Genomic DNA, 22,866 nt, shown 5'->3' with positions numbered 1-22,866 from the left:
GTGTCAGCCCGCGGGACCGACCCCGCCGGGGCTTTGGGCATCGTTCTTACAAGGCCGAGACCAGAGAACGATGCCGGCAGCCGCCTCGCTCTCCGCCTGCAGCCCCTGCTCACCCCTCTCCCCGCTGTTCTGCCTTACTGGCGCTTCTCAAGGCTCACGGGTTGTCCATATAACTCGAAAATTGACTTCAGAACGCTCTTGGCGGGCAGGCTAAAGCCTGGCGCGGGCACAGGGACGCGCCCACACGCACCTCAGGGCTGAGGCGTGAATTTTGCGGATGTTGCCCTCACCTTTGCTTTAGGGCTGGACGAGATGACAGTTATAAAGGTCCCTTCCAACCTAGCGCATTCCATGGGTCTGTTGCACGTTGTGCTACCAAACCTCCCTTCGTGTGCCCTTACAGCTCTGTTGGCACACCGGGCAAGACCCTACTGTTATGTTCCCTGCATTTTATCTGTCATGATTACTGTAATTTTATGTGGGCTATACAACCTTTAGAAAAAAAATAATCTCTCTTTTCCAGGTTGCAAGGCTAAAAAGAATTACTGGTGTAAGCTCCCAAGTTGTGTGAGCTGCTGAAAGGTGTGGGCATGTTGTTTATGTTGTAGCGCAGACAGTGCAAGCATTATGATCCAGCTGAGAGGCGTCCCTGCCCATGACAGGGAGGTTGGCCTAGATGATCTCTAAGGTCCCTTCCAGCCTAGGCCATTCTATGATTATTTAGCAGCCCCCCCTTTAAGTTGTACTTTACAAGGTATAAGAATATTCTTGTACTTTGGTTTTGCTGTGTCATGTATTAGGTTTGCAGCATCTACTACCAGTGTTTTTCTTACAGCTCCCTCTTAATAATCATGATCTGACTAAATATGGCTGTAATATAGTGATACTTTAACTGACAAATGCTGACAAAAAACTCCTTCTGGTTGGAAATACAGTTGTCGTGCCACAAGTGTAGTCCAGTGTTTGTGATGAAGAAAATTACATTTATAACCGGGCAGAATATATGATTGACCAAAAAAAGCACTTTTAAGATGTCTGAAAGTTTATTCATAGTAGAAATTTCAGTTTCTTTTGAAGACTACAAAACCTGCCATTAGACAGGAGTACAAGCAATGATATCTTTCTGGAACTGTTCATAGTTACATCTGGAACAGTTCTAATTACACATTAATAGCATGATTGGAACATTTCCTAGATCAGACTCTGAATAAAACAATCATTTAAAGAATTCAGTACAATTTTTATTTTTATTTTTTTCACTAGCATTTCAGTTCTATGACAGCAGTGCTAAGCATCTAACAGATGCTATTGTAATAGTCTAGAACAAGGTACAATACCACTGATTTCCTGGAACAGTACCTTAGACTCACTTACATGCCATGCTGAGAAAACTAGTATAAAGTATGATTGTATAGAATTGTAGAAAAATATTTTATCTGTGATTTTGTAATTTTTTAAAAACGTCTTAAGTAGACTTCCCCCCTCCCCACTAGGTTGCAAAATAATTACATCCCTTGTAAGTACACCTTCCCTTTGATTAGGTCAAGAGTATCAAGATAAAGCTAATCATTTACATCACTTTCATAAGTGACAATTCATCTATTGACCATTGTTGCTTACTAAGGACCAGCTTACTTTGAATCCTTTCCTTCCAATAAAACACAGCTTTAGTTGGTACACATTTACAAAAGCAAAACACACACAGATCTCAGACACGTAAATCTATCTTCATATGGCCTTGTCTCTTTAGGAAAAAGTTTTAAACATTCTCTCGAAAAACTCCTTATAAGTTTCTTGCACTGTTAGAGTGATTATGAATAAAGAATTTTGCCCTTACTGGATATAAATTGCATTTAATGAGTACTGCATTTTTTCTTCCCTCTGCTCTCTCATGCTTTCAAGCACACTAAGTGGTAATTTCATGATAAAAAAAATTAAAACATGGCCTACGTGTAGAAAATTCACCTGTATCTGCAGTTCTCCTTTCTTTATTCTCTATCACAACGTATTCTGGAGTCACTTGCTATGCTTTGCACACCAAGCAGCAGTCCAGCAATGAATTTACAGTTGTGCCATATATACTCACGTTTTCATAGAAGGGTGCTGGGATTCAAAGAAGCATTACATGGATTTTGTTATAGCTTCACACTGCAGCTACAAAACCATAAAAATCAATTTGGAAGTTGTGCATGTGCATCCAAAGCAGGAGGTAAGGTACATGAAATCATCTAAGTCTAGCCTGCAAAGCACACCTCCTGTGTAGACAGGCCCTTTATATCTTGGTTTTAAAAGAAACTTAAAAATATAGTGGATCTAGACTTCAACACATTCAAGTTAGCATATTCTAGGCTGCCGTGTTTCATTACCATTTAAAATGTTCATCCTACATGACATAGCGGGAACATCGGTAAAGTCCAGAAAAAATTAACAACTCACTTGAGAATTTACGTACCTAAAATGTAGGGGTTAAAACTTTGCCTCAGTAGATGGCTAATGAGCAGTGAGCTTGAGGGCCGCAAAATACGGCTAAAATAAAACTCCTAAAATACTTCTATCTTATTTTAACATGGATATTGCTGATAGTGAAGATGTTTAACACTTCCTCCTTTTGGTCTGTTCCTTGCCAGGTACCTATATGGACACACTAGGAACAACAGGAGAAAGTTCTTCCTGAACTAAAATGCTATTGTCGACACAGTAGCAAATACTGCCACTCCTTTATTACGACAGTATCAGTTTTAAATCTCAGTCGTTGACTAGATCTTCAGATTAACACATTTAAAAGCCACTCCAGAATGTATGGTTTCTGTATTCTGATAAGCTTGTCTTAACGATTGGCTCACAGAGTTGTGACCCCTGAAAGGAAAGGTTTTACTAAATTCTTCTGGAACTGCAGGCACCATCAAAGAAAACTTTAAATGGCCTTTTTCTGCTGCTAGTTAAAGATCTTTCCTGAAGGAAGGGTAGGCGCATCGGTACAGCTAAAAGGAACTTCAATGCTAGAGCATCAAGTAAGGGAAAAATGCTAATGGCTTGGTAGAGCTGTGTGTTGAAATTTCCGAGATCTATGGTAATTTAAGAATCCATGTTCGTAAAAACAATTATATGACAGATTAAACGTTTATCAGATTTCTAAGGGCAGTAAAAGTGGGATCCTTTGCAAGTCTAACGAAGGAAGCTTCCCCAAGAACTCGGGAAACCTTGTGGCAGAAGGAACACTCATATTCACTTAGAACAAACCTGTGATGTCACAAAGATGATTCTCCCTTTCAGCAAACCTCTGATGATTTCAGGGAAACTACCAAATTAATCACCGTAAAAGACATTTAATACCACTAAATCAAGAAAATACCTTCTTACGCAAAACACAGAATTGCGCCTTTTAGTTTTAAAATTTGTATTGTTCACATAGAGCTGTTCATCCAGATCCATATTTATGAAAGCCAGAATTCCCAACAGCCACGTTCATACCTGGATGGGTTGATGTAGCAATATCATTTTGGTGGAGTAGGACAGTCACTGAATTCAGACACATTCCAGCTCAACTTCTCACGTGGGCAATTTGACCTTTCACGACTAGAGATCAAAATGCGTGTTTAGTTACACCGATAGGACAAGTGTATTGGAAGTTTATATTAGTATTTAAAAATGAGACTTCGACCCTCATTACAAACTTGCTTTCATCTACAGGAAAGTGAGAACACTCACTTCGAAAAGCTTTGTCTTACCTGGCTGGGACAATACTAATCTCATGGTAAATTATAACAACCCTTTTCTAATGCCTGACAGATCTGGGTTACTCTCATTTTGCTTTGGATGTCAATTAAAATTATCAGAAAACAACTGACAGAACATTAGATCCATCAGTTTTGCAGCTGCAACAAATGCAGCTTAAACCTACTTTTTGCAGGCTTCTGCTTATTAGCGGACAATATGTTTTGCTTTATCCTCAATATTGCCTTTCTTCTACAATGCCAGCATTCACTGAACAAATCCTTTGCAGCTTAAACAAAAGTCACAGGATAGAGATAAAATATTAACAATGGATTATAAGAATAAACAATATAGAAATGTCCTCTATCAGAAAGTATTTAGCAATGATTCCTGAGTCCAGAGATTAGATGGAAGAGAATAAAAGGGAGGGGAGGGGAAACGAAAGAGAGAGTGATATACGGAGCAAGTTATCTTTTCTCTGCACTGTATTACCTATTGTATATATAGTATAGAGAGAGATCCACTGTTTAAATTTTGAATGCTATAAACAATATCCTGATTTTCATAACATGACGTCAAAACCATGGAAATGTAGAAAAGACACTGGCAAGGAGAAATACATATTCATAGTATTACATTCAATAGCTGTTTAACAGTCAGGCTTCTTTTAGAGCTGTCCAACAACACTGATTAATCCAGGTGACCTGTTTAATCAGATTTAATTGTCAAAATGATTAATAATATTTAAGTAAAACAAGGCATGTATACATTAAAGGAAGCAGCACAGAAATGTACTGCTTGTGAACTGTTTACAAAAACATACAAAATGTTGGATGGCACAAAGTATATAGTGCTATTATAAACAGATTGTTTAAGCTAAGTGCTTAACATAAACTGTCCATCTCTACCTGTAACAAAGAATATTTTAGGGGACAAAAAAATATTCCTTATAAAAATAATGCTATGTGGTGCAGAGTGCTTTATTCAGTGTATTTTTTGACAGAGGTGGCGTTCGTAATCCTTCCGGCTTATTCGGTTGTGAACGTGATTGTTTTTGTCGCGTTTCCACTCGTCACTCCGTTTGAAGCTCCTGTCAGATCAGTAACTTGCCATCAACAGTTTAAAGCGAGAATAGATGAAAGCGGTAGCAGCAGCAGGAGCAGCAGCATTATAGGTACCAGCTGGGACAGAGTGTGCTTGCAGGTATCTGTCAGATATGTGCTACCTGTCGCCATCGTTTGTGCTATCATCTTATGCCATGGTACCAAGTATCTGGTTGAGGTCACTTCACAGGGCTGTTGAGGTGATTTTTTTTATACCTCTCCTCTGAGCAAGAGTAGAACGGCCGACTGGCTCCAAAACCGGGGACTGGTTACGATTCAAAGCAGAGTAAGTTGCTGCCATTGCACCCTGTGGGGCAAAGCGGGGGAAAAAAACCCAACAAGACAAGTGGAGGACGTTGTGACTGACGCACACACTTACAGATCACACAGTCCTAAGCACCCGAGATTCTGAATGAGTTTTAACTCATAGTCTACTTTCATCTACAAAACAGAAATGTACCCCTGCGTTACTCAAATGCCACCAGTGTTAGAGAGAGTACTTTTTATGGTAATAAATAGTTTTCAGATCAATTTAAAGCAATTTTACCTTGCTTAAAGCACCAAATCCAGAAGGTATACGATAGATGCTAAATTAAGTTCTCTCTCCATGCTTTGTGAGATAGTTGGGGAATGAAATCCCACCAGGTAGGCTGTCTCAGCTTATCACTTATATAACCATTTTGGTTTTCAACAAATATTCAAAAATCACCCACATTAGTCAGCACAGGAACATTTATTATATAAAAAAAAAAGTTCTGAGCTGTGGGATCAAAACTTTCCCCTCTTTCCACTTGTGGTTTTGGATGCTAGAAATTTCTAATAGCTGACTCAGAGTGTTAATTATATTCTTCAGATCCCTTTTATGTTGCGTGACAGAAATTCTTGGATATAGGACTGAAGGCAGGGTGGAATATAGAGAAGTAGAATTCAATTATTTTTGATTTCTCTTTGCTTGTTCAAAGTGAAGAAGTTTATGAGGGTCAAAACCAAACTGTGTTTTTCAAACAGAGCAGAGAACAGCAGGACACCATATTAATTAACAGTGACTTTTTGACTTCTTTTTAGCTTATACTGTGATCATCAAGTACACTGTTTTCTTTTGGTGACTGACAATTAACCTCCTCTGAAACTGTAAAATTAGCCAAACTATTTTTCAGCTTCCCTATAGTCAGCTGACAACGTTTTTCACTACCAGAAGAATGATATCTTCTATGTTGGTTTCTTAAGGCAGTTAAACCTCCCAATAAGTTCAATAAATTTCAAACCTAAGAAAATGAAAGCCTTACAAATATATCGGATTTCTTCTCCACGAGTGGGTTCTTCTGAAATCCTATTACATACTACAAGTTCACTTTATCCTTAATGCAACTTCCTGTCATAACGATTTTTAAATAGTATTTAGAGGAAACGCTTGCTACAGTAACTTTTTTTGAATCTTCTGTTGCCTAAACAGCAAGCTGAACAAATACTCACCTTCACTAAATGGGGAGCATCCTGCCTGTTCAGCTGGTATTGAGGCAACTGGTCACAGTGAACTATCCAGGGGTGACTAAGAACTTGAGCTGCTGTCAGTCTTTGATGTGGGTCAACATGAAGCATTTTTGAAACAAGATCCTGTCAATGATACACAAAGAGTCAATGAAAACAGCAGTGAAACTTCAGCTTCAAAACAGATTATAGTTCAAACCTGAAGATTTTAGCAGTATAAAAATGTTCCTAACATCAGTTTGAAACAGCTGAAGAACTGCCCATGCTAATACTGTATCTTTTAATACTATATGCTAATATAGCATAATATGATGCTAAAAATTCTATATACTATATGCTAATATTATATCTTTTAATTCTGTAACTTAATGGATGTTTGATAACACAACAGTAAGGTATCCAATTAAGCGAGACAAAATACACAAATAAAAAAACCCAAACTCACATTGGGCCAAGGGCCTCACTGTACCAGTATATTACTTTTCATTATGCCAGTATATTACTTTAAATTATAACAAATAGGAGATATGTAGGAAGTGAATATTGAAAAATGTAAAGAATTATTTATTTTTCTAGCCTGAATCAGTGGAAGATAGAAGAATCATAGAATGGCCTAGGCTGGAAGGGACCTTAGAGATCATTTTAATCCAGCCTCCCTGTTGCCAGGGACGCCACCTCTCAACTAGATCAGGAAACACATGTGGACAGAACGGGAACTGAACCCGTGACCTTGGCGCTGTTAGTGCCATGCTCAACTGACTCATCATAATATTTTCATTATCCTGATTTAGACTATCTATACAATTTTCAAATGTCATGCTTTCGCATGAAAGTTTATTGCGGCATTTCTCATCATGGATGAGTGCATGTGTGTGTGGATACTGATAAAATACATTGTATTTCTACAGACAGTTAAGTATTGCAGCATAAGGCACGCCTGGTTTTCTTCCTACATCGCAAGTGACTGTTGAAATACAGAAGGATCACAAATAGCTAAGAAACTTCCAGGCACACAAAGGATCAGATCAGTACTCTGGAATAACAACCAGAACTTACCAAATCCTATGTGATATGACATACACATTATAAGAAATGGATTGCAATGTTGCTTATTCCCCAAAGGACGAAACAAATACACTTGCCTTAGCTGTATCTGAAACAGTATTCCAGTAACCGCCACTGAGAGAGAACTTTCCACTGCCTATTCGGGCCAAAATCTCCTCTGGGGTATCATCGGGACCATTTGCAAAAGGAGTGTAGCTATTTAACCAAACAATTTCAATGTTAATAACTCCCATAACCTGGATCTCAACAGTTATTATAAATCTGATCATAATACTCAGCAAGTTCAACATAATTATAGGCAACAAATAGTCAAACAGCTGTAAAAAGTTTTTCTTAACACATGAAAATGAACAGCACTGACTACAGATCTCTTCTTACTGTATGTATTTCCCTCTATATTGGGTCTGAAAAAAAGTTTTTTCCTATAGCTATCTAAATACTGGTGGTTCCTGAATTACAGAAAGTATTCCTTAAACCTTTATATGTCAGTGAATTTATAAAACAAGATGTTATAAAATTAAATGTGAGGACTTTATGATGAGCCTGAAAACAAATAAATGCTGTTTTGATTAGAGGAAGATGTAGCAATTTTCCCTGCTTCACTAAAAGCATTCTTGTTGCTACCACAATATACACAACCAAAAGAGAGATATATTTAAAACCAAGTATGTTTGTCACTTATTTAAAATTCCAAAATGTCTCTGATTATGTTAACTCTTGAAGTGGCAATCTGAACAATCCAGCATAAAAAGGTAACCTATTTGGCAGATGCAGTAGTAACTATCTTCTGAACTTGCAGTACTATAGTTGAATTTGTTATTCATCATGTTTGACACGATTTTTTTTGGTTGCATATATAAATACATTTCTATTGCATTTACTGTATCCTGATCGCGTCACTTCAAGCTACCCAGTGGCTGAATTTTACACACAATGATGCTTCAATGCATTGCAGATACATTTCCAACATATATTTCCTTTAATATATTTGTTGCTTGATCAGCTAATTTTCAAATGAAACAGTCAATTCTTACTCCTAAATTACCATAAAGCAGAAATTAAACACCTAAAATAGATGAGACATAAGAAGCTAAAAATCTTTCTCATCAGTCCATGCAAACTTGCATTTTACTACAGGCAAAGCGTATTTTACCCACATTGAAGCTGAAGTTGAGATTAATTAGTATCTTGATAGAAACATCTTCAACAGTGGGTCTACATTTTTTTTTGTATCGGTTTGCTATTCTACAGCAAACTAAAGCTACCCTTACCCAGTAAGCATGGTATAAAGTAGAACACCAAGGCTCCATATGTCACACGCAGCATCATAGCCTTGCCTTTTTAAAACCTGAGGAAAAGAAATATTTTTTCTGAAAAAAATGCTTAGAAATGCTTTTATTGGGCTATAGAAATAGTGAGATTTACAAACACTAAAATTTTGAAAGTGATTTCAGTCATTATACAAGAATGACAGGAGTATCTAACTAGCAAATAAATCCCATTAAAATAAATCAAGACACATAAACTATCCTGGCACTTACCTCTGGTGCGACAAAATTTGCTGTGTAACACGGAGTCATCAGAAGACCATTTTCTGCTCGTAGTTGTTTGGCAAATCCAAAATCACAAATTCGAATTGATTCTGGATTACCAGATTCATCAACATAAAGAATATTGCTAGGCTTCAGGTCTCTGTGAACAACCTAAAAAAACCCAACACCCAAACCATTAAATAAAAATAAGTTAAACATACGAAAAGCTATACATTACCATTGTAAATACTGCTACATAATTTCAAATCTCCCATCAGCTATAAGGTTCCAGATTTCCAGGTTCTAACACCAGCTGCATTATTCCAATGTTCAGTGACGTCTAGAGTACTACAATTTTAACTCAGAATCTCTTAACTATCAAGTCCATTCCAGACATCCTAGTCCCTCCTGATTTATTTGCACAGACAGTTCCAGATGTCTTGTTTAGTGGGTGTATATATGTATTTCCTGTTTTAAAATGCATACCTACAAGGCCCTTTAAATCAGAATCTTTAGCTAGTAATATAGAATCATAGAATCATAAAGGTTGGAAAGGACCTTAAGATCATCAAGTCCAACCCACAGCCCTACACCACCCTAACACTAAACCATCTCCTGAAGTGTCACATCCAGCCATTTTTTAACCATGTCCAGGGATGGTGACTCCTCCACCTCCCTCGGCAACCCATTCCAATGCTTCACCACCCTTTCTGTGAAGAATTTTTTCCTAATATCCAATCTAAACTTCCCCTGGCACAACTTGAACCTGTTCCCTCTTCTCCCTAGTGAATAGTGACAGGACAAGAGGCCAACATCCGTCTCACGACAGCTGCCTTTCAGGTAGCTGTAGAGAGCAATAAGGTCACCCCTCAGCCTCCTCTTCTGCAGGCTGAACAGCCCCAGCTCCCTAAGCCTCCCTTCATAAGACTTACCCTCTAGTTCCCTAATCATTCTGGTTGCCCTTCTCTGAACCTTCTGTCCTCTGCATCTCGATGTCCTTCCTGTACTGCAGAGCCCAGAACTGCACACAGGACTCGAGATGCGGCCTCACCAGTGCCGAGTACAGGGGCACGATCACTTCCCTGGTCCTGCTGGCCACACTACTCCTAATACAGGCCAGGATGCCACTGGCCTTTTGGAGTCACAGATATCTCTAGCTGTTGATATGCCACTGTGCTACATAACCACACATCAGTTACCACTGGCCCATTCTTCTATATTCCATTCTCTTCACTCAACTAATCTGAGTTAATCTCAGTGCAAACATTTAAGGACTGATTAAGGAGGAATTTTAATACTGTCCTGCCAAAAAACCCCAAAAGTGTCAAAGCGTTATTCTTCTAATAGGCTGGCAGCTCAAAAAGAGGCCTGTTCTGCTTACTAAGTCGCTGTTCTGTAGCAGCTTGAGATGTAAAATGCTTGACAAAAACTGCAGAAGCTGCTAAAGTTCTGGCAGAATGAATCTGATCTTATTTGAAGCTATGCTATAACAAGCCTTAATAAAACCTTGAATGTTCAAGGACAGCCTTCAAAATCAGATGACTTGTTACATTTTTGTCACAAGACAAATTAGCCTAAAGCCTCTAGTCTGCTGTCTGTTAAAAAAAAAAAAAGGTATATATTGGTGTAATACAGTAGAGCAGATCTAAATACTCTCTATAAAATACTTAAATAGGCTTGCCAAGAAGGCCCTTCCTGATTGTCCTATGTATTTGATTAATGGCAAACACAGCTTTTCATGGTTAAATTTGAATTGAAGAGATTGTGATGAGATATTTGAAGAAGGTAAGCACATTAGAATGAGAAGATACCCCAAAACTCCTGCACACAAGCGATGTGCAAATCAGAAGCCCCATGCACTCTTCTAGAAAGCTAGCAGTGTGTTTCAGGAAAGTAAGTAATATATTATCATGAAGCAAGTAATATAATACCAAGAAATAAGAGACCACGGAGCATCTGCAGATCATAAAGCCCATAAAGTCTATTTAGGAGAAGTTTTTTCAGCATGCAAATGCTCAAGATGTCAATGTATGAGAAAATCAGCTATTAGTAACCCTCAGTTTTTGGTGTTTAGATAGATTAGAATCCTCTTCCTTTATGTAACAAGTGAAACATCCTTTACTGCTCCCAGAGGCAGAAAGGAAAAAAAAAAACCCAAGAATTTTAATCTAGTTAGTGTGGGTTTTTTTTACATAGATCCTAAAAGAGGCAGAAAGGGAGAGGTGGGTAGCAGAAGCGGCACAGAGCTAGGGATTTGGCAGACTGATTCTAGAACCAGTCTGCTTGAGTTGTACTTTTTTTTTTCTTTAGAAGGGAAAGCAATTCTCAAGTGGGAGGAAAAGTGTTACTTTAGTTCAAAACCAAGTGCTAACTCATAAGTAATCAAATGTTCATATCAAAGAATAAATATCTTCCTGTATTAAGCTACTTTCCTGAAGGTGAATTTTAAAAAAATGCCAGATAGTTAGATTATATTGATATTTTGCGCAGAAATAACATTTTTTTTCTAGAGCAACAGAAGAGAGCAAAACTATATGCAGGATGTTTCAGTTTTTTATTTCATTAGCAGCACATTTTTGATTAGCAGTCTCAATCATCTACCAGCATGCTAAGTATTCTGCTCCAGGACAACATGGTACTTCTTGTTTTTCCTTTTTATGATGTCTGTTGTGTCAAGCCTTAATTGCTGCATGTTTACCCTAATAGTTTTAGAATGGTTTGGGTGAGAGTTGGAAGTGCTGCTTATCCCAAAGAGGACTTCATTCCTTGCTTAGCAAATTTTTCAGTTCAAAAGTATCCTACGAATGTCTGTGAGGAAACTCCCAGGAAGGGCTGTGGAGATCGCACACATTTATCTGTCAGACCAGATATCACCTAATACCAAATTCAAGTGAGCTCCTCCAGAACTATGAAAGGAAAAGCCACTGAAGACAGGGAGGACTCTTCCTGACAAAAATTAGACTATTGAAGTGCTCACTATTTACATATATGGCCTACATATATGGCCATCTTTCATAGAGAAGTGCACTTGACCGAAGACCACCGCAAAATTTCTAAAAGTTCCAAAAACCATATGATCTAATGCAAGTTAAAATGCCCATATTTACAGAGCAGAAGAAACAGTAAAGAAACAAAGTCCCCCCAAATCCCTTTTTTTGTGCAACAACACTGGGCCTTTTTGTCTATGTGTGGTAAGAAGGAATCAAATTGTGATTTGTGTTATTCTATTGTTTACATTTCTATACAGAGGGTACTAAGGTTTCTTTGTAATTCCCATGGATCCTGCTGGCCAAGGATTCTAGTCCTGTGCACACAGGCTCGACTAAAAACCCACACGTGAGCACATGACTGAAGACTGTGATGAATCACCGAATAAGATACACCAGATGACTTTGACCATAAGTTTTCTGAAATAATAGTTCCCAGAAATGAGTGTGTGCTGATTTGTTATTTATTTCTTAAAATAATTTTGAGTACCACATGTTCCAAAGCATCTTTTCTTGGACAATAACACAAGGCGTTAGCAGCTTGACCTTTTCCTTTCACCCTTACTTTCTGTTTTTCCTCTATCCTTTTTTTGTTTACTAGAGAAAATGCAACATGGTTATTCTTGCCATGCAATTGTCACACTCACCTCCTCTGTCTTTGAACTACTTCCTCCTTTCTCCAAATCAATTTCCAGAAGAAATAATTTTCTTTCTCCTAACAGTCCGCTACAACTTCCTGACCCTGTGGCGCCAGTGTTATGAGTCACACACTATGTTCTTCAAAACCAAGAAGTGGAAGAAATTACAAGTGTGATCGATGGAATATAGATTTTCAGGGTCTCTGATAGGATGAGGTTGGAACTACATGAGGTCCCATGGCTAAGCAACAGCACTGGTCCTAACCTTCCTGCCTTACTTCCTCTCATCTTCTCTCTAACAGTTATTATCTGCACATGACCCAGAACTGCTGACAGACTGCATGAAGGACAACAGAAACAGTTGCATCATCTCCATTATCTGCTGTGGAAGACTGTTTTGATTTCAACACAAATTGCTGCTGCAATGTAATTCTTTACAAAAAAATTACGTCATTGCACACAGAAGACTATATCAAGATATGAGATTATACTTCTGAAAGAGAAGAATATTAACATCTATAAGCATTTTGTCCAAAACGAAAACTTACCCCTTGCGCATGGAGATATTCAACCGTTTTTGTTATTGTGAATAGAACAGCACTAGCTTCTCGTTCTGAGAAAAATTTTTGCCTAAGAATTTTATCCAGCAGTTCTCCTCCTTTCATAAGTTCTGTTACTACGTATACGTACTTCCCATCATCATACACCTGCAAAAAGCACATAAAGTTAAAAACTTCAAAATATTTATCCTCTGCTGTCTTCCCGTGAAATGCAGAGATAGTGCAGGTGCATCCACAAGCTGTTTCCTTCAATTATTTTTCCCGCATTTATCGCCCCACACACTATCCACATGTTGTTCATTTTCAGAAACGAACTTAAAACCTTCTCCAAAAAGGCAGTACAGTATTGAAATAACATAAAAATACTGGCATGTAAATGTTTAAAGTGAAAAAAGGATGAATAATATGTAGTTTTCCCCATGCAGTTTTACCAATACAAATTAAAATAGACATGAGAGAAATGTAAGTAGCAGTAATAAATGGAAACTAGTCTAAAGCAAAAGCAGAGTTAATTCTAGAAGCAATTAATGCACTAAATTACAAATATGAACAGAGATAATTCCAACTGAAGTCAGACAAAAAAAATAGTCTGTTCATCTCAATCCTCTGAATTGAAGTTAAGGCATACAAAGATGCTATGATAAAAGCCTACAAAACTTATATATTACTCTGCACATAAAATCTATACTGAAGTCTAAAATGAATAACATATACATATTTTAGCACTTCTAGTTAACGGAAAATAGCTTAATTTTTGCATGGCTTATCTTGAAGGGAAACAATAGATGAGAATTATTTATATTACCACCAGGGGGCACTAGAGACCGAACTATACCGAACCACCTTTTAAGGTAAACACTTCATTTCAGTTGTGCTTTCTTGGGGTTTTAACTCATCCAGAAAGTGGTTCTTGCTTTAGTGAAACCTTTTACAGACTGTTCCTTATTACTATTTTTTTATAGTGATGTTGGAATCATCATCTTCAGTAATATGTGAAATAAAAACTAGTTTGTGTTTAAGTAGAAACAATTATCCAATTCATAGTAAAATAAATTTAGGAATAGATATCAACTAAATAATAATAAAAAGAAAAAAGAAAAAACAAGAAGAGCTTTCATCCCAATTTTCTTGTCTTAAGCTACCTGAGAAATACAGGCTACTAAAGTTTTAATCCTAGAAATTTTTGTGCTCTTTAACTATACTGAAAAGATGTATTATCAAGTAAAAAAAAAAAAAGAAAAAAGAGAGCAGTGTTAAAGAAATAACTCTGCAGGCATGAAGACATGACTTTTTATTTTTATGTTCTTTTTTTAACAGCAATTTCCCCCTCATGAAATATAAATGACTGATAATCAGCAATTTCCCCCCCATGAAATATAAATGACTAATCATCAGGATGCATTTATATTAAGACTTCAAATATTACACCGTATTAAAAAGCAGAATTATCTCATTCTAGATGCCAAAATGGCATTTTAGATATATAGCTTTTCTTATTAGGCATGCTCCCTCTAATCCTGGTATAACATGAGGAAATAAGCTTATTTCATTTGACATGACAGAGCACACACATCTAAATACTGCAGGGGGCATTCAAGTAAAATTTGCATTCGGTTACTATTTTATCTGCTACCCCTTGCTGGTCCTGTCTGCCTGCCAAAACCACCACCCTGCCCCAAACAAGCCATTCTCCTTGCCCCGATTTCTCTAATGGTATTATCAATTTAGTTGTTGGCACTGCATAAATCCAGTTAGGTGCACAATACTATGCTGAGATCATAAATGTGATGCTGGTTTGTAAAGTGAACTCCTGACACGTGCTGAAGACGGGTCAGTATGTCTTCACTACCAGGCAAAGTGGGAGAAGCTATAGTGAGAAACAGATAAAGGCACATAAACAAAATCTAATGCAATGGAGAAAGAGAACATGAGATTTGCAGGGTGAAATAGGATTTCACTTGCACGTTAGGAGTTATTTTGAACTCCTAAGTAAGCACTTGAGCCGGAAGAGTGGAGATACTGCATTCAGATTTCTTAAAATGCTTGTGAAGAGATTCTTCAGTCAATGCTTTAAATAGCTCAAAACAGGGCAAATTTCTGTTACAGAACAGTAACCAATAGGTAAAAAGGGTAAAACACATAGTAGCCTAGCGCAGGAAGTTTGTAGATAATAGTTTGTTGGGAGCTGTGTGCTTCCGCTGTTCTTAACACGGTTTCCTGGGCATCCACTAATGGCCACTGTCAGAGGCAGGATACTGGACAAGAACAACATCTGATTTTCCACAATATAGCTCCTTCTTTTGTTTGTGTGCTGTATAACTGAAAAAATCATGGCTAACAATCAAAAGGAAAAGCCCCAGAGGACTGTTCATTGCAGAAAGAATTTGGTCCTTTCAATATCCATTGTTCCAATTCAAACACCTTCAGAATTAAATTACAGAAAAAGGCCAAGCAAGAATGAAAATTTCCATTCTAAGCTAAATTCAAGCATTACTGCACTTATTCTTCAAATAAAAGCAAGAAATTATTTCTTTCTGAATACTAATTTCCAAAAGACATGCACTTCAATGCTGAAACATTTTATTTTGTCGCTTCAAAATAGAAACATTTAAATTTTGCTGTGGAACTGAATGAAAAATGGCCGCAAATCAACACTGAGTCTTATTTGTATAAATAATACATGGTGGCCTTGATGAGTTTGAGGCCTGGAGGCCAAATATTCTTTATTCTTTCCTCTGAAAGCTGTAATAGCACACCACTACGTTGTGGGATATGGAAGCACTCTGTCTCATGCATCTTAAGTTAAGACAATGAAAACTTAAAACCACTCTAAATTCTTACAGTGCTGGGTATTATAGGAGTTTCTTTTCCTTATGAATCCTATTATTTCCTTCCTTACACTGGACATACTTCTATAAACTCTGCTTGGGGAACTGATCTGAAGTAGAAATAAATGAGAATTACAGCCTACTGTCTTTCTTCCTTTGGATTTTTATTGTAGTCCTCTTTTGCTATTTGTGTATTACTGTTGGTATGAATAAAAGATGGCTCCTGCTAGATGACTAATGATGACGAGTTAATTACAAAGCAAAATAATAAAGCTTATGTGGCAACTTTTCAAGGCTGACTGGGTTCCTCTAGCATTATGAATATTTCACACTGAGAGCAAAGTTCAGGTAAGCGCTCGCATTCCTTATGTTCGTCTTCCTGCTTAAGTAACATAACCTCTGTTATGAATTAAAGTAACACATAAACCTGGCACGCAGCCTTAAAAGCAACGTGAATGCTAATGCAGGTTTCGTGTTAGCACAGTTGCTTTCAGGTAATTTTATTGTCCAACCACGTGAAGCAAAATAAACAGAAAGTGGGATTGTAATTATGATATCTAGCTTGCGATAAAGGTAAGCTCCATGGTGGGCTCCCTTGTATATCAGACTTACTTTCTTCTCCCAAGAAAGAGTCAAACTATGTGATATTGATGAAGTGAAAACAGATTATAACAGAAGAACTATGCATAGGCAGAGTTCTCTAGTACACAACTCCACACTATTTACAAACTACTGTTTAAATGACTTCAAAATGTCAGCAAATCTCCCTTCAGCTGAGCTCGACTTCCTGGAAACGGTTAGCTGTTTCGCTTGAGATTTCGCTTTGGGAACCGGAATGCTTCCCTGCAGACTAAGAAAGTCATTAAACATATGCCTTTTTAAATTTTTAATCCTCTTTAATGCATAATCAAGGACAGAAAGGCAATTTTTTTTTTCTGTTAGATCATCAGAATCTACTGTTCACTATGAAAAAAACTCTAAATCCCAAATTATGTAATTCTTTGCTTTTTACGGTCAAAGTGTTTCCATGGTCAGAGCAAATAATACAAGGGAAAAAAGAGCAGCTAGATAATCTTCCATACAACGACCAGATGAAGATACAGGTAAAGAAAAGTGATGACGCTTGATATGAATGATTTTATCCACTATCGAGTAACACTCATCACTGTCCATGAAAATTACTTCAGGTACGGTGCAAGTCCTCAGTTATACCATAATGTACTTTAAAATTGTTTTTGACTAATGTAAACAAAAGTAGATTTGAACTAAGCAATCAAAATTTGCTTGTTCCTTCAAAAATACAGTCAACATTAATGAATTATTCCTATGCTACAATTTATGATGAATTATCTGACTGTCTAGGATTACACTGTACTGAAACATGAGCATCTTGAAAAAAAAAACAATGAGACATCTTGAATAAATTGCATTAGGACTCTATTTTATTTTTAAGTACGGAAAAATATGAACATAAATCTAAACCATGTAGCTTGTCAACTCTCAAATTAGAAAGTGATATGCAAATATAACACATTAAAGGATGTCTTTAACAGACTACTTACATCTTTTAGGGTAATAATATTTGGATGCTGTCCATAGCGCAGTAGGATTTCAATCTCCTCTGTCGGATCTCTTTTACTCTTGTCAATAATCTATAAGAGCAAATAGATACGTAGGCATCATTCTTTTTGTGAATATTATATAGTCTGACACTTTGGTGTGCTTACTAGCATAAACAGATAAGCCATATTTATTGTTGTTGGCAAAGAGTGTGGATTTTAACCAAAGCAAACGTTAGATTGGAACAGCAAGGCAAAGTAAAAAAACTTTGGAAAAAATCTCTCAGTTGAAAACAAATTTGGAAGATAAGTGATCTGATTCCTCAGGCTGTGCTAAGTAATCCAAGGCTGTTTAGGAGATAAGAATTCAGTTACCCATCATTTAATAAAACAGTAAGTTCCTAATTTAACATGAGATACTGGTTTGATGATGCTACTGAACTGATTGTCACAAAGCTAATCTCAAATAAATATTTATCGCATCAAACGACAAAGCAGGAGAGTAAGAGATTCAAAAATAAAGAAAAGTAAAAAAAGCCTCAGAGTTAATTCAGACAAGCATTCTATTATAAAAGTTCATTTGAATCTCTGGAGGCTTGCTGTTAGGCTCTGATGTTCTCCCTGTACAAGCAAAATATTATTTTGCCCTACTTAAAAAGTATTCTTATCCTCCTCCTTTTCTCTCCTTCTGAACTGTAGAATTTCCCCTAATGTCTTCTCCATCTCTGTTTTACATCATCTCCCTCCTGACGTCCTTAAGCTCTTACTGATACCAGCACCATCCTAACACAGTGGACACTCATCACCTTATTCTTTTTCCAGGATTCTTTGAGGTCAAAAAGCCACCACAGAGGCAACCAAAAAGCGAAGCAATGTTCTCAATAAATGCTACACCTTACAGACTTAACAGCTATGTCAGTATTTTCTTCTAGTTTCAAGAAATTACTTCAAATTGCACAGAAGTCAAATCTGTTCCTGGGCAGAACCAGAATAAAGACAAGGATGTAACTACCAAATTTTAATTTTTACTATTTCCTTTTAAAGTCTGCTATTCCATACTCCTGCTTTCATAGCAACCATTCAGCCCCACAGTGTTACATAGAATGTCATAAAAACTTTATCGTTCCACTTCTGGGAACCCTACTGATCCGAACTAAGAATTTAATGCCATCCAAGAAGTGCTAGAAAGCCCAACAGAACAACATAAAAACATCATCAGAAGCCTTGTTAAAAACTAGCAAGTAAAGACAAAGAGCTGAAGTTTGTTCTGGAAGGGGTACCAGACCTAAGCACTGTTACGAATGCCTAGCGATCTGATAATTTATGAACCTACTTTGGAAGAAAAAATACCCCAAACTCTGTTTATTATAAAAGTAATCAATCACATTTTTACAAAAATGATGAAAAGCCATGTTGGCTTTTCATGGCACATTTCCTTCCAGAAGCAGTCATGTAACTCCCATCAGCTTTACCATAATTATGTACGTGTTTCAAAGACTGAAGATTGTCTTTCACCACCCAAACCAGCACATAGATTACAAACCCCATAGCAATTTTATATAATTATCTGCCAGTAAATATTCTATTTGGCTGTTTAGTATAATTTATATTTGCATCTAAAATCTTTCTATGTTAAAAAAGTTACCTTAATTGGCTATGTTCTTCATGGCAAATTAATTAATGCCTTCAATGCTATAACTTGAAAAGAGTGGTTTTTAACAAAAGTAATTACCTTTACAGCATATTCCATGTTCGAAGCTTTATGAATACATCTCTTGCAGATAGAGTAAGACCCAACTCCAATATCTTCCTTTACTTCATATCCATCGGTAAACTGAATGCTGTTCCTGTGCAACTGCTACCAAAATAACACCATCAATTGATGAATATTCTAAATATATAATTGACCTTTATATTAAAAGTAAGTTTTTGAATTCCAACTGATTTGCTTTGAATTTTAAACTGATGTCTGTACTAGGTCAAAGTGGTCTAAATAGCCACTACCTTCTGTTTGATATCAGGATGAGATAAATTATATATTAGATACATTGTAAATAATGCACACTATAGTTTAGAAATTGATGACATGATTTTTTTGTTACCGATAAAGATAGAATCTCCAAGACAAAGAAGATCAGAAGCCTACATGATAAAATCATGATAAAAATGCATCACCATTTCTATAATCCGAATAAATGAATGTCAGCTGGAAAATTCAGACATACTGAATAGAATCAGATTAACTGGAAATTGCATGAAATAGCAGTCAAAAATCCTTTCACAGAAATAAAAAGCTGAAAGCAGGACAAGTGTTCACTCTTGTAAGGGAAGGAAATGGTGTTCTAGTATAAGGAGTTTGTGCAAAGGATGCAAAGCATTTGCAGGAAACCATCTGGGTATCCTGCAGCACAGAAAAGAGGAAATACTAGTGAGGAAGCAGTTGAGGGGCACAGAGGAAACGCAGTGGAGAAACAGACCTTTACAAGAGAAGGAAGCCATAGACAAAGAGAAAAAATTTAATCCACAAAACTATGTGACAAAGAAAGAACACAGAAAAGCTTGCAGAAGTTTTTAGCAAGACTTCAGGACCAGAAGTCATCCTTGTGACGTATACCGAATTAGACAGCTTCTCTAGAATAAAAAAGGATTTAAAAAAATATTGAAATGTAGCAGTTTGTTACACATGAAACAGGTAATACATATAAACAGGAATGTTATGGCTACTCTAGACATAACGAGAGGATTACCGAAATATAAGTTATTCAGGTTCTGAAAAAATTGTTTTTTAAAACTTGTCAGAAATTTGCAAAATATCTTTGGGATGAAGACTATAAATAAACCCAATCATAAATCATATCTTTTTATTCCTACTTACACAACAATATGTTTTCAATACAATTTAGATCACCAGTTGGTTTTCATGAATCCAAAATATCACAGATTAACACATCAAAAGTGGCTTGGGAGAAAATGAGTATGTACCAGCTCATGAGTTCCCAAACTCAGGGCAGTCAAAACATCCAGATACAATTCATAATTCTACTCTAATGCCTCCTAATGCACTGTGGAAATCAACTGATATTTTCACATGCAAGGGAAAAAGATCAAGATACCTGTTATTTCCTTCCACCTTAAGATTATGGCTTTGATATTAAGGAGTTAATACAGTACAGAAGGCAGAATGTGTTCCTTTAAGGGCTAAAGCCTGTTCACACCCATTGCTGCTCAGTAATTAAACAGGACCTGCACCTTCAGAGGTTTTCTTTGGATAAAATCTTTAGTTTTCTTGTCTAAAGCTGATAATGACTTTGTCATGGTATATCATTCTGTGATGAATGAAACAATCCTCCACCGACAGACAGCAATACTGCTTTGCTGAGTTGTTTGGGGTTTTTTTTGCTTGCTTGTTTGTTTTGTTTGGTTTTTTTTAAAGCAGATGTACTCACCTGGACAATTGAATGCACTCCAACTGTCTGCATTGCTTGGCTTTCATCATCTGATGCAATAGCTACGAAACTAAATCCCCGAAAAAGCTGATGTGCATTAGCACTAGGTGGGATACCAGGTGAATCTGAAAAAATCCATCATCTACTTAGATTTTTTAAAATGTGAGATTAAGTCTACTCTGAAAAGCAAACAACAGCTTTGTTCTACAAAGTACACAAACCTGAATTTGCAGAAGTTATTTCTGAGGATCAAACCACAAATAATTACGGAATTGTTTTGCATATACCATCTAGAAACACCACTGAGAATCAGTGACTAAAAAGATGGTATTGGACAATATTTTATTAAACAAGAAAAAGCTACTTTGCAGAAAATATTTATATATATATAGCAGCACACCTATGTTATATTTATGGAGGAGAAGTACTCTAATATTGATAATACCCTAAATTTGTAAAGACAGAAATGTCTTTCACGTTTCGAGTGAATCAGTGTAAAACTATGCAGAGACAGACTGTACCAAAACAGCAATATTGCCACCCAAAGTCTGAAATGACTAAGCTTCTACTCATACATAGTATGCAGAGTCACCGTCATGAATTAAGTGAAGCAAAAGAATAACCTTTAAAGAGAAACAGATAATATTTTTGAATTAAAAAAAAAGGGCCACAAAAAACTTTTAAGAACTACGAAACACTTATCTGTGAGCATTCATTTAGCCCAGCAACACCTGGAAGAACAAGACAGTTTCTAATTTTTGAATATGTAAATTGCTTATCTTTTTACCTTTTGGAGTTTTTGCTGTAAACTCAGGGTCAAAATAAAATGTATCTTCAGGTCTGCCAGTTGCAGGTTTAAAAGGGGGATGAATTTCTCTCCTGTACAATTTCTGAAGAGAAGGCATAGGCCAGAGTGAATTAAGAAGTTATACAACACCGCCAAACACTTAACTAAGAAATTTACTCAGTGTTTTGAACTAAATACTCACATTCCAATCTACTTTGGAAAAGAAAGCATGCCTCTTAATTTCTTCAACTCCATCTGGACCTGCTCCTTTTATAAGGAAGAAAAATGTCTGTGAATTACTTTCTTTTTGGTCAAAAGAACGACTAGCAAAACTACATTTCTTTCTTTTGCATTAGTTTTAGATGTATGACTAACAGAAATTATAATTTGGTCAATGAGAAGAGCAAACAGGCAAACTAAGTTCTTACTTCAAAGTCTATTTTACCTACAAACCTGTGGTTCAGTATAATGATGTTATCAATATAAGGATCAAATTTAAAATATTCTAAACACTTTACCTAATCTGTTTGCTGGGTTTCTTTTGAAGAGCATTCGCAGAAGACTCTGTGCCTCAGGACTCAAGAACTGGGGCATTCCAAGTTTGGCCCTATAGAACAAAAATAATTAATAGCATACAAACATATTTAGGTAATAATTAACTCTGCATTCCCCCTGTCCTTTGTCATTCAACAAATCCATATCAAACAAAATAGCATCACTGAGAAATTGCCTTCAGACATCAGAAACAGAGCAAAAGTGCTGTCAGTCATGTAAACCTGTAATTTCTTCTTTTTTTTGTTTGAGTAGTATAATGTTTTCAGTAACGACTCGAGAACTTAAGTAGAGGAAGAGGTGGTAAAAAAATGTAAAGAAGAGCGATTATAGGATAACAGTCTGCAAACTTGTACATTTTTGTAATATGCTTTGACCCACTTTCAAGTCCAGTTATTACCAAATGACACAAACAAGCAAATCCCTTCTGATAGTAAAAGAAAAGACACGTTAGAGGGGGTAAGTAAACTACCACAGTATGACATACACCAAGAACATCCAAGCAAAAAAACAGGAAACCTAAGCTAGAAGATAGAAATCAAATTAAAGTAGGACAGATCTTTTAAGATTAGTAGGTAAAAAAGAAAAAGATTACTCCTTTCTTTTC

The 22,866-nt window shown here is 36.6% G+C and overlaps 1 protein-coding gene across 2 annotated transcripts in view; it reads right to left on the bottom strand.

Moving 5' to 3' along the window:
• Nucleotides 1-4,409: 4,409 nt before the first annotated feature.
• Nucleotides 4,410-22,866, bottom strand: part of RPS6KA3 (ribosomal protein S6 kinase, 90kDa, polypeptide 3) — a 66,837-nt gene continuing 48,380 nt past the window's right edge. For both annotated transcript variants that reach the window (XM_009877635.1, XM_009877710.1), the window contains 12 exons: nt 22,226-22,314; nt 21,910-21,974; nt 21,708-21,810; nt 20,921-21,045; nt 19,207-19,332; nt 17,478-17,567; nt 13,076-13,234; nt 8,912-9,073; nt 8,642-8,718; nt 7,448-7,565; nt 6,291-6,431; nt 4,410-5,124 (listed from right to left, as the gene is read on the bottom strand). In XM_009877635.1, coding sequence (XP_009875937.1) covers nt 5,002-5,124; nt 6,291-6,431; nt 7,448-7,565; nt 8,642-8,718; nt 8,912-9,073; nt 13,076-13,234; nt 17,478-17,567; nt 19,207-19,332; nt 20,921-21,045; nt 21,708-21,810; nt 21,910-21,974; nt 22,226-22,314 — 1,378 coding nt within the window. In that variant the 3' untranslated portion in view covers nt 4,410-5,001. The remainder of the gene's footprint in view (nt 5,125-6,290; nt 6,432-7,447; nt 7,566-8,641; nt 8,719-8,911; nt 9,074-13,075; nt 13,235-17,477; nt 17,568-19,206; nt 19,333-20,920; nt 21,046-21,707; nt 21,811-21,909; nt 21,975-22,225; nt 22,315-22,866) is intronic.

Source organism: Apaloderma vittatum, unplaced genomic scaffold (assembly GCF_000703405.1).
Source record: "Apaloderma vittatum isolate BGI_N311 unplaced genomic scaffold, ASM70340v1 scaffold480, whole genome shotgun sequence".
Taxonomy (NCBI): Eukaryota; Metazoa; Chordata; class Aves; order Trogoniformes; family Trogonidae; genus Apaloderma; species Apaloderma vittatum.
This window is presented reverse-complemented; position numbering and strand designations above follow the sequence as displayed.